Source organism: Ochotona curzoniae, unplaced genomic scaffold, assembly GCF_017591425.1.
Source record: "Ochotona curzoniae isolate NIBS_2020 unplaced genomic scaffold, NIBS_Ocur_1.0 scaffold_2587, whole genome shotgun sequence".
Taxonomy (NCBI): Eukaryota; Metazoa; Chordata; class Mammalia; order Lagomorpha; family Ochotonidae; genus Ochotona; species Ochotona curzoniae.
The window spans coordinates 3184849-3202947 of record NW_024467096.1 but is presented as its reverse complement, the minus strand read 5'-3'; the positions used below and the strand labels follow the sequence as shown (position 1 = coordinate 3202947).

Here is an 18099-nt window from a genome sequence, read left to right as displayed (position 1 = left end):
AGTACTTGATTCTACCACAAATGTGGGATCCTAGATGAAGCTCCTGGCTCCTGGCTCGGTCCAGTTCCAGCTCTGGTGGCCATTTGGGGAGTGAACCTGTAGATGGGATCTTTATCTCGCTCTCTCTCAGTCTGTCACTCTGTCTTTCAAATAAATATTAAAGAAAAACAGGTGCTAGGATAAATTTGCCTCTTTCTTAGTTCTTCTGAATTCATAAAAAAAGAGCAGCAAAGAAAAACTAAAGTGATAAATAGAGACTTTCCTTCCTCAAACTTGGGCTCCTTTGAAATGTGTCCCATGCATCCGCTCATAGTCTAACTGACTGCCACATCACGTCCGTGGATCCTAGATCAGGATGATTAGATTGTCTCAAGACTGCTCCATGAACCTGTGGAGCAGAGTGTGTCTCTCCCACCAGGCCTGGCAGGAGAACGGTGGCGACAGGATAACAGGTTTGTGTGACCACTCCACCCTTCTCACCCTCCACAGGGAGACGTGCCACTTCAGCCAAGTGCCCGCGTGTCCATGTCTGAGAAGAATGGGGTGCAAGTTCTGGAAATCCACGAAGTCAGCCAAGACGATGTGGGGGTATACACATGCATGGTGGTGAACGGGTCAGGGAAGGCCTCCATGTCAGCTGAGCTCTCCATTCAAGGTATCCTCCTACCAGGGAAGCTGGCAACCTCTGTGCCATCCTAGGGAAGCCACTCATCTGTCATGAGCTTGTGTGTACACAGGTGGCATCCTTGTGAAGCCATCCCTCCCCCACTCCCAGCAGGGGCAGGGTCTTGAGCAAGAAGAATGGGGAAAGCAGGTAGGCAGCGCAGACCTGGCTGGAAAAACTAGGCTGTCACCTCCACATGAGCCCGCACACTTGATCTTCAGTCCTTTCTTGTCACTGAGTCCCTTTATTCTCACTTAGCTCCCTTTGTGTTTCTCTTACCAGTGGGAAGAGCATACTAAGGTTTTGCTGTTACCCTAAATGTCACCTGCTTAAAATATAGCTCCTTGTCAGCTCTGTCCTCCACTCAATTCTTCCTACCCAGGGTCTGTGTTTCTTCTTGCCATGAGTCGACCTCTCACCATCCCCTTTTGACCCCTGCCTCTCTCTGCTACAATCCTCACCCTTTGAGATCTCTCTGAATTCGTCTCCTTCTTCCACATCCAGCCTGGAGAAGCCAGAGCGTACAGGGGAGAGTAGCCCAATGTCACATCAAAGAGGAGTACTTTGGGAAAGGGTACCTCAGGGTGGGTTAAAGTGTCTGGGTTGAACATTTCAGAAGCTGTTTATTTTTATGTGTGGCTCCATTGGTTTCTCTGTGTGGTGGATGGGGACAGATCCAGTGCCCTTAGGGCACAGCCACTGGTGGGTTGGTTTTTTTTTTTTGTATTTGTTTTTTAGTAGTTTTTTTTTTTTTTTTTTAAGCCTAAGAAGGCAACAGTTGGAGCTGTGACCTTATCCTTCAGTGGGGATGGGTTTATCGGACCAACCATGTTCAGCAAAGGAAGCTGGTGGGGGTACAGCAGGGCAGAACCACAGAGATAGGAAAATGCTTGGGAAGTGAGAAGTCAGTCAATGCAAAGGGTAGCTGGCATGGTGTCTCCAGTAACCGTCTTTCTTCCCTCCTCTCCTTTCGCAGGTGTGGACAAGACCAGCAGGTAGGTCTAGGTTCTGCCCTGGTGTGCTTTCCAGTTTACAGTGCCCTGGGAGGAGAGGCAGTCATGAAAGAGTGACTCTGAGAGTCATCTGTTTCAGTCAGGGAGTATTCTGGTTGGTTCTGTCACAGAATGGACCTTGCAGGCCCTGTGTGTCAGATGTTAAGGCTCTTGAAAAATCTTTCTGGGCATCTTCATATCTCCACGAATTAGCCATCCTTAGCAAGGGGCACTTCAACTGAGTTCATTAGGTGCTTCCTGCGCTGTGCTGAGGCTCGGGACTAGCCACTGAGTCCACAGGTCTAGTGTCAGGAAGGGTTTTGAACAGAGTCAGATGAATGTGTGATTAGAAACTTGGCACATACCCGTGAAGGGGAATAGCCATGAGAGGCTGGCTGAGGTGAAGGCTTCAGGATGCCCTTTCTAAAAATGTGATGTTGGAGCCAGTGAAGAAAAAGCCTAGGGTAGAATTGCTCCCAATGCAAGGGCCAGCATGTGAAAGCCCTGAGACCACCGATGGGCAAGCGGGTCTCTCAGATGGACCCCTCCTTCTGTATGCCTGCAGCCTGGTGGGCAGCAGAGCGCTGTCTCATGAATTCTAAGAAGCAGCTGGAGGAGGTCCCACAGTGGCTTGCTTTCAGGCCCTGTCGAGAGGTTCTGCCAAGAAACACCCAAACTTGACCTATCACCATGCATTTTATGTATAACAAGCTGACTGTGGTTGCTAGGGGGGAAGTAGGCTAAAGAGTGGACAAGAGCCAATGGTCCACTGGTTAAAACTGGGATTGGGCGCGTGGCACCAATGGAGCAGAGAATTGTAGAACAAACGGGACTCGGAATGAGGTGCAGCCCAGCAGGTGTCAAGAAAGACCACTGGTGCTTGGGCTTGGGAACCTGGCAAGCTGCAAGGACTCTGCCCCTACCCACTGGTAACTGATGGGTTGTTGTGACCCCTGGGCCCGTGAGCTTGTGGCAAGTCATGCCCTTCATGAGTCACCAGCTGATCATCCCACTCTTGTTTCTCCACCCTCCTCACCCACCGCACCACCCAGCAGGTCAGACGTCAGAAGGGAAGTGACCAATGGCATCCCGAAGGGGCTGAAACTGGACAGCATGGATACGACAGCCGAAAGGAAACATGGCTCTAGCCCTCAGGGTAGCAGCTCCCTGGCCTGGGCCGCTAACCTGCCTCAGCCTCTGAGGGACTGCGGACTGGAGCTGAGCAGGGAATCAGCCCGAAATGTCCCTCAGTCCCATCTTCCTCATAAGGTTTCCAGCACCATCACCCTGCAGGCCACGAGAGTCCAGCCAGAAGCAAGAGCACCCAGCACTCCTCCTGCAGAGGAGGAAAGGAAGAGACCGGCTGCTCTCTGGCCAGCCACCCTCCCCTCCCAGCAGCCTGGCCTTGGAAGCCAGGAAGCCCTAGGGAGGAAGATTGTCCCCAAGAACTCCCCCACAGAGAGCCAGAGGGAGTCAACATTCCCCAAATTTGAGAGCAAGCCCCAGAACCAGGAGGTCATTGAAGACCAGCCAGTGAAGTTCAAATGTGAGGGTGAGTAAATAACCCGAACCCTAAGGTTACTGGTTGCCAAAATGCAGCCACTGGATGGCCATTCCCTTTCTGCCATGCACAGCTGACCTGCAATTCCTATCCACCCTTCCCTTGGCCACTGGGTCCCCTGGGAAAGCCACCCTACCAGGGGTCTTCCTTCCAAGAGGACAGATGTAGTCTGAGAAAGTTCCTTGTTTGTCATTGAATACAGTGTCACTGTATACATACTGTGTTCCTGGGCCCTAAGTCACACCACCTGGAAGGGAAAAGCTCTCACCATCACCACCATCCTCTTCTCCCTTCTCCCTTTTCCTTGACTGTGTGGAGATCTGACTCATCGCCCTTGGGTGAGGGTAGTCAACAGTGTCTAAAGAAAACGAAATTCAAACATCAAGTTTATTTTGGTGCAAACCAGTTTTGAAGTCCATACATTCGAGGGCTTGTCAAAGAGTTCACAGAAAGTGTAAAATTATGGGAAAAAAAAGTATGTATGCACGTAAAATATTTTCACACCTTCACACCAAAATAAACTTATCCTTTGTTTCCAGTTTCCCACGGAATTTCTGAGGTTCCCTTATGTTTCTCCCACTAAGGCCCTGCTCGGTCTTATGGCCAGGGCTGAGGGATGAGAAGGGGGAGGCCAGCTTCAGAGGAAATGGGAGCCCTGCCTCCCTCCTGGTCAGGTCCTCCCCACCACATCCCACAAATTGAGGTGCTCCCCAGGGCAGGGGCTTTGTTGCAGGGAGGTTCATGTTCTTCATCCGGCCCTATAGTTTCAGGCATCCCGAAGCCTGAAGTGACCTGGTTCCTGGATGGTGTCCCTGTGAGGCAACGAGAAGGCATCCTAGAGCTGAATGAAGAGGCGGGATCCCATTACCTGTGCCTGCTGAAAGCCCGGCTGAGGGACAGTGGGAGGTACAGCTGCACAGCTTCCAATTCCAGAGGCCAGGTGGCCTGCAGCTGGAACCTCATGGTGCAGCGTGAGTCCAACCCCCCGTCACCCTGGGGCCCTGAAGGAAGAGCCATGCATGGGCTGGCTTGTGGTCACAGGCCATTCACCTACAGCCCCTGAGCCCTGGTCTGCAACAGAAGTATCAAAACCCCACCCCACGCTGTGACCTTAATCAGGAGATCCTATTGGAATCCTTCCCCCAGCCCTGTCCCCAAGTCCTGTTGGGAGCTGGCCACTGGTTATGGTGCCTCCACAGTGCCACAGCTCGGGTGTTGTAACTGCAGAGAGCTGTGTACCATACAGGCTCAGAGTAATGTGGAGTGGCAAGGAGGCGCTTCACTGACAAAAGGCCAGCCATGGAAAAAAAGAACCCAGGCTTATTATGGGGAATTTAAACAATAGACCCTCTGATGACTCAGTATTCTAATGTTTGTTAAACAAGATCAGCACCACCACATTGTTGGTATTCTGTTTCTATTCTGCTTTGCTTATGTAACATAAACATCTTTCTGTATTATCTAGCGTTCTTTGAAACCATAATCTTTAATGCCCACTTAATATTGCATAGGATGCATGTAGCTAGTTTAGGCATGCTCTCTTAAGGGTTGAGTTTTTAAATTATTTATGTTTCTTTCACTATTAATAAGAAAATGGTGATAAGTAGCTCTCCATAAAATTCTCCCTCTCTTTAAGTGCGTGCTGTCTTGAGAGACCATATCATATCACAGAGAAACCTATTAAGTAATGTTTTGGGGGTATTATCAACAAATTACGTGCTGCTGAAGAGTCTGTGTACCAAATAACCATTACCCATTTTTTTTACAACAAATAAACCTCGAACAATTTTTAAAAATTAAAAAAGAAGAGAAGGGAAATCTATAAGGAATTTAGATTCAAAGAAAAATAAACAACATCAACAATTACAGTATATGGACCTTGTGTGGATCCAGATGGAAACAGTTTGAAAAGATTATTTTCAATGAGAATATCAGGAAAATGTAGATTTGGACAAGTTATCTGATATAAATGAATTAGTATTAATTTATAGATATGATGGCAATGCTGTGTCTTTTTTAAAAACCTATTTTTAGAGCTGCAAACTGAGTTATTTACTGGTGGAATAGTTTTATTTAAAGTCCCAGTTCCACACCTGATTCTGACTTCTTGCCTAAATACACACTGGTAGGCAGCAGGTAGTTGAGTCTCTGCTACCCATGTGGGAGACATAGACTGAGTTCCTAGCTCCCAACTTGACTTCCTGGCTGTTGTAGACATTTGGAGAGTGAACCAGTAGATGCATGATTCCCTCTGTCTTTCTTTGTCTGTCTATCTCTCTCTCTCCCTACTCTCTACTCTCTACCCTCCATGGGACAGGGTAGAGATGAGTGGCGTCAGGAGCACCACAGGTCAGTGCTGCACCCAGGGAGCTATGTTCTGCTGTGGCTTCCCTCTTCTGTAAATCTAGCAGAAGGCTGTTCTTGGCTGCTTGCATCCTAGAGCAAGGCATCTCGGAGCAACTCCCCAGTCTTACTTTGGTCTGTGTGGCACCTTTCTTGAGCCATAATTCACACGATGTGAATGCCCATCTTTATGGCCGAGTCACATTCACCATGTATAGTCATATGCTTCTTTTGCCCATGTATCAGTTGATGAATGTTTAGAATGTCTCTGTGTTGCTGTGGACGTTGTGTGCAAGGTCATTTTGAATAACCCATTTTCAATTTTGAATAGGTGGAATTGTTGCACCATAAAATCATTTTCTGTTGACCCTTTGGGAGAACTGTTTCTTACACTGTTCTTCTTACACTGTTCCTACAATGGCTATACCATTTACCTTCCACCTGAGCAACGTGCAAGTGTTCCAGCTTCCCCACATACTTGCCAACGCAATCCACCGTCATCTTATGATTCTGAGTTGCATTTCTCTAATGACTAATGACGTCAGGCATCATTTCATGTGCTTCTTGGCCTGTATATATCTTCTTTGGGTAACCATCCATTCAGATGGCCCTAATTTTAGTTGGGTCATTTGTGGTTTCATACAAGCATTATTTTTCAGTTGTAGAAGTTCTTCATATATTCTGGATACCAATCCATATCAGATATCAAGTTTGAAATTATTTTCTCATTGTGCAAAGTCTGGGTTAATTTTCCTTTGTGGCTGTGGAAGTGTCTTAGTTATCAGTTAATAGTTGAGTGGAGATTTTTTTAAATGCCTTGGGCTGGTGCATCTCTCGCCCTTGTTGAGGCTTCTGTGTTTGCATTGGAGAAAGGTGTCAAGGCTCTGACCGGCACCTTAAAAAGTCCTGCTTGCAGACAGCCCCTAGGGAGCCAGAGATGAGCATAAAACCTATCTTCCCTAGACACACACATAGCCCTGCACATGGGTACTATTGTCTAGGTTCCCAGGAATATATTAGTGCTTTCTCAGAACCCTGGACATCTTATACCTCAATTTGTTCTTGTAAGTTTTTGTTTGATGTTTGTTTAATTATTTGAAAGGAAGAATGATAAAGAGAAGATGGGGGAGAGATCGAAAGAGGTAGAGAGAGAGACAATCTTCCCACCACTGGTTGACTCTCCAAATGACTGTAATGGGCAAGGACGGTTCATGTCAAAGTTGGGGTCCCAGAAGCTCCACCTGCGTATCCCACGTGGGTAGCAGGAGCCCAGACAGGCACTTGGGCCATCCTCTCTGCTTTGCCAGCAGGGAGCTGGGATGGAAGTAGAGCAGCCAAACCAACCCTCTGATATGGGAACGCCCATGCCTCAGGGTGCAGCTTATCTCACTTTACTCCAGTGCTGACCCCTTCTTTTTAAGCTCTTTGATACTGCAGCCACAGGTAGCTGTATTGTTCAATAGCTGTGGGTGATTATTCAACCACACTGGGGGATCGGACTGTTCTTATAGAGCAGATTTGAGGCCAGATCAAGTACAGGCAAGTCCTGAAAAATGAAAATCAGAAAGGTGCTGTCAAAGAGCTGCCAGGCTGTGACAGCTCCCATGCAGATGGCATTCTCAGGAGCTCCGAACCAATTCCAGGCTCTACTCAGCAGCTGGTTCTGTTAGGTCCCAAGGTTGTTGTTGATCAAAGTTACTGCAAAGCCGGTGTGGGGGCAGGGGATGGGAGATAGGAGCTCACTCTTTTTATTAACAGGGCTTCTTTTCAAATTTCGGCCTCTGGTGTTTGTCTTTCAATGAAGGCTGGTTTATTGCAAGCCGTTGGTTCATTTCCAGTCTTCTGAGAAAGTTGGTTTTGATTCTTTTTGCAAGTATGTGGTTGCTTTTTCTCTCTTTATTTTTTTCATTTGAGAGGCAGAAACAAACAGAAAGGGAGTGCTCCCATCTGATGATTCACTCCCCAAATGCACATGGCTGGGCTCAGCCAAAGCCAGGAGTTGAGAGCTCAGTTCAGGTCTCCCTTGTAGGTTGGCAGGGAGGCAACCCTTAAGCCATCACCTGCTGCTTCCCAGGGTCTGTACCTTCAGGCAGCTGGGGTCAGGAGCCACAGTCAGAAATGTAATCCAATTAATTTTGACGTGAGATGCAGGCACCTTACCGGGTATCTTTAATGGCCGAGTGCCTGCTCCTTTTGTGGCTTTTATGAGTAGATTTGCAGCGATCTTTAATCTACTATTCCAGAAGCACATGTTCAGTCCCTCTCCCTTTTGAAGACACTAGCTGTTTTAAATGCCTCCGACCTTCCAGAAATCCCCGTTAACTCTTAGCAGATGACTGTGCTAATGTGCAGGTCATCCGATGCATGCTCTTTCAGCTTCCCCTGAGCCCCTTCCTCCCTTTTCCTCCCATCAATGCTGCCCGTTTCCCTGACCAAGGCTTGTTTTTCTGCCCCTTCCCAACTCCCAGAGATCTTCTCTAATAGAAGCTTATTCTTGGACCATTTCTTCAATCTCTGCCCCTCCTTTACTAAGAGGTCCCTATTCCTCCCTACGAGCTCAATGTGGTCATCCCTAAGCTGAGAGGTCCTCCTTACTTTCTCTTTGCATGTTCCTCAACAGCCCCCACCCCAGCATTGCACCTGCTGCAAGTGTCATCTGTGTGCTCAGGTTTTCTGGGTAATAGTAGCTCACACTCACCAAGAGTGTTCTCCGTGCCACGCTGTGTGCTAAATGCTCTGTTTACATTGCTTCCCTTAGTGACCCAGCAAGATTAGAAGAAAATTAGAGTCATGTCCATTTTCCAGAGAAGACTGAGTTACAGTGAGGTTAAGTGAGTTGTCCAAGAGCCCATGCCTTACAGAAGAGAGCCTGTTTTCAACCTAAGCCGGTCTGGCACAAAGGCTTGTGTTTCTACCCATGACTCTCAAAGGGATTTCTCTAATGCAGGGTATTGGCATCAGCAGAGGGGAAATGTCATACCTCCCTATGCTTCTCAGGGTTGTCCACTTGGCTCCTAGCTTAGTGTTGGCCAGCTCAAACATACTGCCCTTGTGTCATGCAGCTGCTCTCCCATTATCCACAAAGGCAGACAAGGCACAGCCAGGCTGTCAAGGAAGCTGGTGCCAAAAATAGTGATGCAAGCCTCTGTGGGCTTGGAGCAGGTGTGTTGTGACCTGGGATGTCACTTCTCCATCCTCTGCTCCCACAGGGCGGGCCACAAGGGAGGTGGCCCCATCGTTCTCCAGTGTCCTGAAGGACTGTAGCGTCACTGAAGGCCAGGATTTTGTGCTGCGGTGTTCGGTACAGGGGGCCCCAGTGCCCCGCATCACCTGGCTACTCAATGGTGAGTTGCACTACCCCCTGCCCCCTGGTGCCATGGCTCCTTCAGTTCTCTCCACTCTGAACCATTCGGAACTTAGGTACTCCAGGAGCCTCAGCAGAAAGCACAGATAGGAAGAACATGGGAATAAGGGGTCTACTACTGAGCAGCTGAGCGAGGTATGGCTCCTGCATCTGCTACACATTCCCATTAGCATGATGTGGACAGCACATTTTACCAGGCAGCAGTTTGTGAAACTGAATCCCAGCTTTTACATCAAGCAGCTAATGAGGTATCTATCACAGAAGCACGCAAGCAACTTAATTTCTTTTCAGACTCAAAGGAGGCCCTGAGTGAACATTGCCTGAGTCAACAAGTGAACAAATCAATTAGCCAGCTAACGAAGCACACAGATGTTGCTCGAGGGATCTTACCTTCTGTTGGGTGGCAGGTGGCTCTGGGGTTTGTAGCCCAGTAGATCTGTTCTGTGTTCTGCTCCCATAGAGACATTTCCTCCCACAACCACTTGGGCCAGGATCCTTTGAAATAATGAACTGCCATATCTTATTGCCCTTTTCTCATTTCAAAAGCATGGTAAGACTCTGATTGTAGAGGCGGGAGCAGTCTACTCAACTGAGAAGACTGAACATGAACTCCATGGGGAGGAAAAGGGGGCACTCCCTAGGGAGCACAAGGCTGGGGAGGGTGGCCGGAGACCTGGGATACCCCATTTTGTGGCTCTGAGTGCCAGATGCTTTGTCCACAGGGAGGTAGGCTGGTAAAGAAGGTGCAGGGTCCTGGCTAGCTTTCACACCTGATAGAACAGGTTCATGAGTAGGTAATGGCTTCCTGCCGTACGCACCAAATGGCCCCTGATTGTGCCTACATTGGACAGTTGTCCTCATGAGGCCTCCCAGTGGATAGTTTGCTCAGGCTTTGCTAGAAATCATCATCAGTGAGAGGGGAGACCGCGCAGTCTCCTGATGGGTGGTCTTCTTGGGTGGTCAGTGACAGCAGAGCTTTGCTCCCCTCCTACCCCCATCTGAGGACAGTATTCCTACATGATGGCCATGAGCACTAACCTCACTCCTGCCTGGCTCCGAGGTAGATCACGGGCCAGCCAACTCTTCCAGAAGAGGCAGCCAGGGGACGTAGCTCCGGCTTTTCAGGCCATACAGCGTGGGTAACAATACCCACTCAGCTCTGCCGTGGCTACATCAAACATGGGCCGTGTGTCCGTGCATGAATGTGACTGTGAGACAACGAAGCTTCATTTAGGAGGCACTCCAATGCGAATTCCATACCACAGTCACATATCATGAGGTTCTTCCTCCCTGTTTTCCAACCACCTAAAAATCTGTAAAAACAACTCCCAGCTTGCTGGCGGTTGGGTGGGCAGTGAGTGCCCTGTGTATCTTCACCATTTGCTAACAGCTAGGGATTCCTGGTGAATCTCAGCACTTCCACACCTTCCCATTAGGGGGCAGATGTGCTCTGACTGGGTTCCCCTGGCTGCTTGCTCTGGCCCTGACCAGCCCTGAGCTCCCCATTCCGTCTCCCTTTCCCAACGGGAGCAAGCCTGATGTTGTCACAATACAAACCACTCTATGTGACAGGCTCCTATCTGCTCCCTCCAGCCTCCTGGAGGGTCCACCAGACTGTATGGAACCTCTCCCTTCTGGCCCCATGGCACGTTTGGCACTGTCTTTGCAAAACTGTCGTGGGGACATGAAGTGCTGCTATGTGCAGAAGGAGGCATCGCCCCGTCCCGCCCTGCCACTCACCCCCAGCTCTATGAAGTGTAAACTCTGACTGCCCCTGCCTCTTGGCAAGAGATAATACCGACAGTCGCTTCCTGTATACCAGACAGACACATTCCTGCTCTAAGGCCAGAAGCTTCAGGCATGAGATTTGGGGTGTGTTTCCCCCTGAAAATGAAGGGTCGTGTCCCAGGATGATGAAATCCCAGGAACGTAGACCATTCTGGAAAGCACTGGAATTGGTGGCATATACTCCTGACTCCATGCGGGAATTTCTTTTTTTTTTTTTTTTTAGATTTATTTATTTATTTGAAAGGCAGTGCTGGTGTGGGGGCAGGGAGACAGGGAGTTCTTCCATGTGATAGTTCAGTCCCCAGTAGCCACAGTGGCTACAGTTGTGCAATCCAAAGCCAGGAGCTTCGTTCAGGTCTCGTATGTTGGTGCAGGAGCCTAAGCACTTTGGACCCAAGCACTTTCCCAGTCACATTAGCAGGGAGCTGGACCAGAAGTAGAGCAGCTGTGACATAAACTGGTTACCTCTATGGGATGCTGGCACCAGAGGGGCACCTTTCCTTGCTATGCCACAGCACCAAGCCCATGTGACCTGAAGAAAGGGTTTCTCACAGAAGGGCCAGGGTCAGCCAGGGCCAGCTGCCATTGGCGCCCGTATCTGTGCCCATTTGCCCAGAAGAAAATCACCTCCCCATAGTGTGAGTTTAGCGTGAGGTTGGGGGAAGCAGAATCGCTCATTGACACAGTCTCCAAGGAGGAAGTAAACCTGCTGTTTGTGCAGCCCTCACATTCCACCTAGGCACAGGGTCCTGGGCGCCCCAAGCCTGGGCTCTGAACAAGTGACCCTGAGAGCTTCTGCATGGGCTCTGAGTTCCGTGACTCTGATGCCGTGCAGTGGGAGACTTTTTTTTTTTTTAACACAAAATGCCCAGGAGGACTCTGTCCCTTTCCTCTCCCCTGGATTCTTCCAGGCCCAGTCTTGTGCCCTGACCTCATCCATTTAGTCCATTTGCGTCACTTCCTTAGCCACATTCTCCAGCCCACAGATCTCCATGCAACTGACCGGGTGTGGTGAACTTCAGCTCCAGGGCCACCAGGGACTGGACCCCACCTCATACCCCTGCTCACCTAACCCCACCCCTGGCTCCCATCCTTGCTGCCTGGGCACAGCCTGGCCTTAATCCTCTGTGCTTCCTCCCGCAGGGCAGCCCATTCGGTACGCCCACTCCACATGCGCGGCTGGCGTAGCTGAGCTTCACATCCAGGACGCCCTGCCGGAGGACGACGGCACCTACACGTGTCTGGCTGAGAACGCCTTGGGGCAGGTGGCCTGCAGCGCCCGGGTCACTGTCCACGGTAGGAACCTCCAGGTGCCTTGTTTGAAAAGGCAACTTTCCTGCACACACAGCTGTTACCTAGGAGGTGCACGGGACCTGGCTCCAGTTGTCACGGCACAGCTGAGCTCACCAGAGCCCTCCTAAGGACAGAGGCCAAGGGACTCCTTTCAAAGAGACAGGTGGAAGCCTTCGCCTTCGGGAGTCCCCAGGGACACAGTCAGCCACAGGAAAGGGCTGGTCCCTACCCCAGTGGGAAGTAGGGAGGGCCCCACCTGGCTTCAGCAGCCCCCAGTCAGTAGGAAGAAAGTCGCACACACTACAAGATGAAGGCACACTCAGACATACCCTGAAGTACTTAATGGGGTTCTCACACAGCCCTCAAGCAGGACGTGAAGTGTGGGGACTGGGGCTCCTGGCGGAGGGGCTCGGGGCACCTCACATTGTTCCTGTCTCCTTCTGGGTGTGCTCAGGCTTGTTCTGTCCATCCCCAGCCCACTGTCCAGTAAGCTAATTATCATAGATCAGCCAAGCCCTAAGTTCTCTGGGCAAGCTCAGGGAGCTGTGGACTCAAGGTGATTTGTCTGGGCTCGGGAGGGAAGTACGTGGTCCTGGGGCTTCGTGCTGAGCCACCCCAGGGAAGCTACAGGGTTTGGTTTTGCTGGAAGCAGGGACAGACGTGTGCTTCCCACTACATTCGATCCTTTCACCCATTCCATTTCATCCCACAGTGGGGTGCAGGGGCACCATCCCTCTTTCAGACAGGAAGATCTGTAGTTCTTAAGAAATCTGTGTCACTTGCCCAAGTGCCCCCAAGCTAGTAAGGAAAGCCAGCCTCCTGAACCCAGGCCCTGGCATAGTTTACTGCTATGCCTCGCCTCTCTTCCTCAGAAGAGCATGACCCTGGCCCCAAACAGTGTCAGCCCCTTGGGGACAAAGGAACTGCTACCCAAGAAAAAACAGCGTTGAGGCTTGGCTGCAGGAAACTTTGTAGGGAACTAGTGTGTACCCACAAAGACACTCTGAATTACTTGGAAAAATATTTTGACATGGAGCCATCATGGGTCAACTGGTCTACCCCTTCCTCCAGGAAGCCTGGGAAAGTGTCCCACTTGTCTTGCTCATTCTCATTGCGCGGCTACAGCCCAGGGACATGGGGTGGGGGGATCTGAGGAAACCAGACAGCTCAGACACCCAGGACAAGAATAGTCTCGCTCGCTCCCCTTTGTGCCCAGGCCCCAATAGGCACGGCCCAGCCAAGTTCATGTCGCCATGCAGGAGGAGTCAGCATAGGCCAGGCCATGTAGCTCAGCACCCCTGCTTCCAAAATGCTCCCTGGCTGGCTCAGTCATCTACCTGGCCAATCCAGCTCTTGTTGGTGCTGAGATTAGATTAGCAATATCCATCCAGGCTGATCACCCTTATCCCCTGAGCTGGGTTTCACAACCCTGTGAAGGAACAAGAACTCTGAGGTGACTGCCTGCCCTCTTGCCTATGAGCAGGGTTAGGTTGGGGGAGAGCATGTAACTTCAGTGTGCCAGGCAGCCCTGTGCGGGTGACACCCCACCCTGTGATAGGAGTGGGGGAGGTGTTTCGGGGAGATGTGCTGGCCCGTGCAGGCCAGGCAGAAGCTCAAAGACCATAAATGGAGAAGGAAGTTGGGAGATGCTGTGTGCACGTGGCCCTGTCTCTGCACAGGCCTGGGGAAGGACAGGCCTGGCACCGTGACACCGTTGGCACTTTGCCCAGAGCCACTTGGGAAGGCTCGAGCCACTGCCTGCACCCCTCTCCACCACAAGCTGCAGAGTTTTTCTTAACTTGCCAGACAGCTCCTGTGGCCTCTGATGAGGTGCCAGGGTGCCAGGCCTCAGTGGGGGGCATGGATGGCTGTGAATCCCTCCCTCCCCGACTCCAGTTGCTGGCCTGCAACCAGGACACCCCTTCCTGTCCTGTTGCCCACAGCAGTGCAAGTGTTAAAGGAGCGAATGCACACAGTCCCCAGGGCATAGGAAATAACAGTTCAAGTGCGGGCAAGTTAGGATGGTTGTCCACCTCAACACACCTTGAAGCAAAGCCAAACAGCTAAAGAGGCCAAGACTTAAGAGTGTGGCTTCTACCCGAGGCTTGGCTTGGCCATCGTGCTGTTTGTTGGTCTGGTAGGGGAAGCCAGAATGAGAGGAAGGCAAGTGTGGTGCCTGGTCCCTGGAGCATCGGTTTCTGCACCCAACGTCCAGGGTTCTGGCCACAAGGTGGCACTGTTCAGCAGCGCATCTCCCACCCACCACCTTGAGGTAGCTGTGCTCCGGTCAGGCTCTGTCTGGAGGCAGAGTCCAGCAGCTTTTAAGTCAAGTCAGACATGATAACTCTTCCACCTCTTCAACTATGGGTCCTCCTTGGACTGTGTGCCAAAGGAAGCCTCTGGGATGTCAAGAAAATGAAGAAGTGGTGCTCCAGGCACTGGCCATATAGCAGGGTGTGGGCCTGTTTGAGTACCAACAAGATGGCCTTTATGGCTGCAGCCAAGTGAGCAAGCAGATGGAAGTGATGTAGATGAGCCAAGAGAGAGAGACAGAGAGAGAGAGAGAGAGCTGGGCAAAGTCTGCAAGGGTCAAAGGAAGACATTTCCTCCTCTCATCACTTGACCAACTGTCTGGCAGCCCCCTCCTCCTCTTCTGAGGTTGATCTCAGATGTACAACTGGTTTGCCCTATGTGAACTTAAAAATACCAGCTACTTTTAAAGTGGTTATGTTGACTAAAGAAAAATTGATGAGAGAACAAAAATTAACACCAGTCTTTTAAAAATGTATATGTTAAGGATCTTAATCCACCCAAAACATTCATCCATCAACCTAAGAAGGCAAGCAGATAACTCAGTGTGAGCTCAGTGTATCCCTGAGGTCTGGTTGTGCACAGGTCAGGAGAGAATTGGCCTTGTGTGGTGTATGGGTTCTTCGTGGCGCAGAAAGACTTGTGAGTGCATTGGTGTCAGGGAACTTAAACTTCATGTCACAGAGTGGGCAATGGTTGAGAATGACAGCTGTGTACCCATCCAGCCTCCCCCTTGCCCCCCAAGCGCAGGCAAGCACACCTACTCCCCATGTGGGCAGACTGGGTTCCTCGTGGCAAATGTGTCCCAGTGGAGAGACATCTTGAGGCATGTGGTTCCCAGACACTGGCCGAGAGAGGACCCTGAACACTCTAGAGAAGTCTGTGGAACAAAGACTCCTGGCTGCCTTGGTCGCGTCAGGCTGCCCCTCCAGACTTCTGGCTAATGGGTCAGCAGACAGACCGCGTTGCAAAGACTGAGGGTGCGTCCCTGGGGATCTGGGCTATGAGGGGGTGCCCTGGGAGTGGGGAGAGGCCACAGCTCCTTCCATCGTGGTATCCTGGAGTGACAACCCCTGAAGGCAGGCAGGGAGCTGAACAAGGACTGTGTCCTTGAGCCCTGGGCCAGGCTGGCTGTGGAGCATGAAATAAACAAAGAATCCTACTGCCCCAGCACCCCTACCCCCCTCCACATGCAGTGGATGATTTATTGAATTTCCACAGAATAGCGGGGTTGAGGGTGAACCAGATCTGCTATTGGAATGGCATTTGGCATCATAATAACTAAGAAAAACAGCTCGTGTTGAAAGCCCCAAGAAACTCTTGAGCCAGTTCGAAATAAAAGTAAGCATGTGCATTAAATGTAAATTTGAATCTAGTAATCCGGGGCTTTCCAAGAGCAGTGAGTTGATCAAAAACAGTCTCAGCAGGTAGAAAAAAACAAAAGAGGATTTTTCTTTAAAATTATTTTTTTACTTTATTTGAAATGAAGAGTTACAGATAGAGGGAGAAAGAGCCTCTATCTGCCCGTCCACTTTTCAAATGGCCACAATGGCTGGAGCTGGACCAGTCCAAAGCCAGGAGCCTGGAGCCTCCTTTGGGTCTCTCACATGGGTGCAGGGACCCAGGCACCTGAGCCATCTCTGTAGCTTTCCCAGGCCATAGACAGAGAGCTGGATAAGAAATGGAGCAACTGGAACTTGAACCAGGGCCCATATGGGATGCCAGCACCATAAGCAGAGGCCTAGCCTGCTACACCATGACAGCTGTGCTAAAAGAGAGGCTTTTAAAGAAAAATACAGAGAGGAGTTGGTCTTGCTGCTAACCTCAGAGAAAGAGAAGGAAGGGCTGTGCAGGGATGAATAAGGAGAATGACTCCGGCAGACAGAGGGGCACTGAAACTGCGGTTCTCACTGCCAAGTCCCAGAGCCACCTGCTGGCCCTTTCTCGGGGAGTGGCTCATGCTGGTGGGTAAACTGCAGTGTCGAGGATCCCAAGTCCCTCTCGGTGTGTGAGCTGTTAACCCCATCTGGGGGTGATGAGAAGCCTGCACAATCTGGTGCTGGGCATCACTTCGTGTTTGTGTTTTTCAGCTGAATCCACTGCCAACGAGTTTTCAGAAGGTGTGTGGTCTCAGTAGAAGGCGTCTAGTTGGCACCTCACACCTCCAAGTGAAGAAAGTAGAATGCTCAGCGAGGTGAAGGCAGCTGCCCAGAGCAGCCCAGGCCCAAGTATAAAACCAGGCCTGCAATGGCTTCAGCCCTGGGACACGCTGCCTTGCTGTAAACCCTGAAACACCACATGTTAGCTGACTCTGCTTCACCTGAGTGAGAATATGTTCAGTTTCCTACCCAGGAACTGCCTTCAAAAACAGCCCCACTAGTGAGCCCACAACAGTGGACACAGCCAGGAAGGAAACACACTGTGGTTTCGGGAAATCATAAACAGGTGTGTGTGTGTGTGTGTGTGCACCTAGGTGTGTGTGCAAACATGTGCATGTGTATATTGCACTATACATACAGTGTGAGCAAGTGCATGTTGCAAGTGTGTGCATGTCTAAGAATGCAAGTGTGTGTGCAACCATGAGCATGTGTACATGTGCCTCTCTCATCTCTCCGCCCTCACTCCCCTCTCCCCATTTCCTTCCCTCTCCCACAGAACCTTTCTCCTCTGTCTTCTGTGCTGTGTCTGTGCTCTCTGTCCTATGCGCTGTGCCTTCTCAGGTGCTGTTCATATCACGGGTCTGCAGGGCCCTAATTCCCATCCATACTTGTTTCCACTGGCAGATCACTCTTATTCCACCCTTTCTGTCTAAAGGGAGGGTAGAGGTCAGTGGAATGATTAAGTTGGCAGAGAGTAGGCCCACACCCAGCACCAGGGCACCAGAAAAAGCTCACTTTGGATCCTAACTTCAGACCACCTGTTTCTGGACTCTTCCCTGGACTTGGTCTCAGCAGACCAGCAGGAAAGCCCAGGAGCAGGTAGGCTGGGCAGCATGTCCTTGTCTCTGGGCCATTTGGCATCCCTGGGCTCAGGCACTCTGCAGGACGGTCATGGCCCACCTTAGCTCCCTGTGAGCTGTGTCAGCCCTTGGGGCCCTTGAGGTAGGTCAGCTTCCTTCTGAGTCTCAGCGTCCTCCTCCATCCAACAGGGCCACCATGGCATCAAGAAGTGCTGAGCCTATCCAGTTATGCTCTGTGGCGGCTCTCATGCCTTTTCCTGTCTGGTTTGACATGAGCATCCTGGCTAGCGGGGATAGGGGAGGGACTTCTGTCATCCAATTCAGGATCAGGTTGCGTCTGTCTAAGTAGCAGAGATGCAGGGTCAGGACAGTCAGAGATGTGTTGTGTCTGTAGCTGTGGCATGCCAGCTGCGGTCCTGGCTGTTTCATGTTAGTTCTCCAGACTGTCTAATACTGCTACTACACTAATACCCTGTTACACTGCCCCACACAGGGGGCAGAGGTCGGTCCCATGCTGTCAGCAACTGGACTTGGAGGAGAGACTTCCAGCTTGGGTGGGCAGGGCTGGGGAGGGTTGAAGACATGCTTGCCTGTTTATTAGCCTCCTTGTTTGGGAAGACCCCCGGGAAAGGCCTGACCCCTTTGAAAACAGGCCTGTGTGTGAACTCCAGGTCTGCTTGCACCAGTACCGTGACCTTGGACAAGCCACTTCCCTGTAACATATCATAAGCATTCTATCAGCAAAGCAGGGTGATGGGTTTGCTAATAAGGGCTGTGCCTCTCGAGCCACCCAAGTAGGAAGTCACTGACCCAGATGCTCTGGTC

At 50.8% G+C, this 18099-nt stretch overlaps 1 protein-coding gene across 4 annotated transcripts in view; it reads left to right on the top strand.

The window, feature by feature from the left end:
• The first annotated feature begins 1581 nt into the window (after positions 1–1581).
• Positions 1582–18099, top strand: part of MYLK (myosin light chain kinase) — a 104140-nt gene continuing 87622 nt past the window's right edge. For 2 of the 4 annotated variants that reach the window (XM_041002642.1, XM_041002641.1), the window contains exons 1-5: positions 1587–1659; positions 2709–3208; positions 3982–4188; positions 8770–8904; positions 11856–12008. In XM_041002642.1, coding sequence (XP_040858576.1) covers positions 1595–1659; positions 2709–3208; positions 3982–4188; positions 8770–8904; positions 11856–12008 — 1060 coding nt within the window. In that variant the 5' untranslated portion in view covers positions 1587–1594. Of the gene's footprint in view, positions 1660–2708; positions 3209–3981; positions 4189–8769; positions 8905–11855; positions 12009–18099 lie in introns of all 4 variants that reach the window. The other 2 variants (XM_041002643.1, XM_041002644.1) reach the window with 2 other exon arrangements.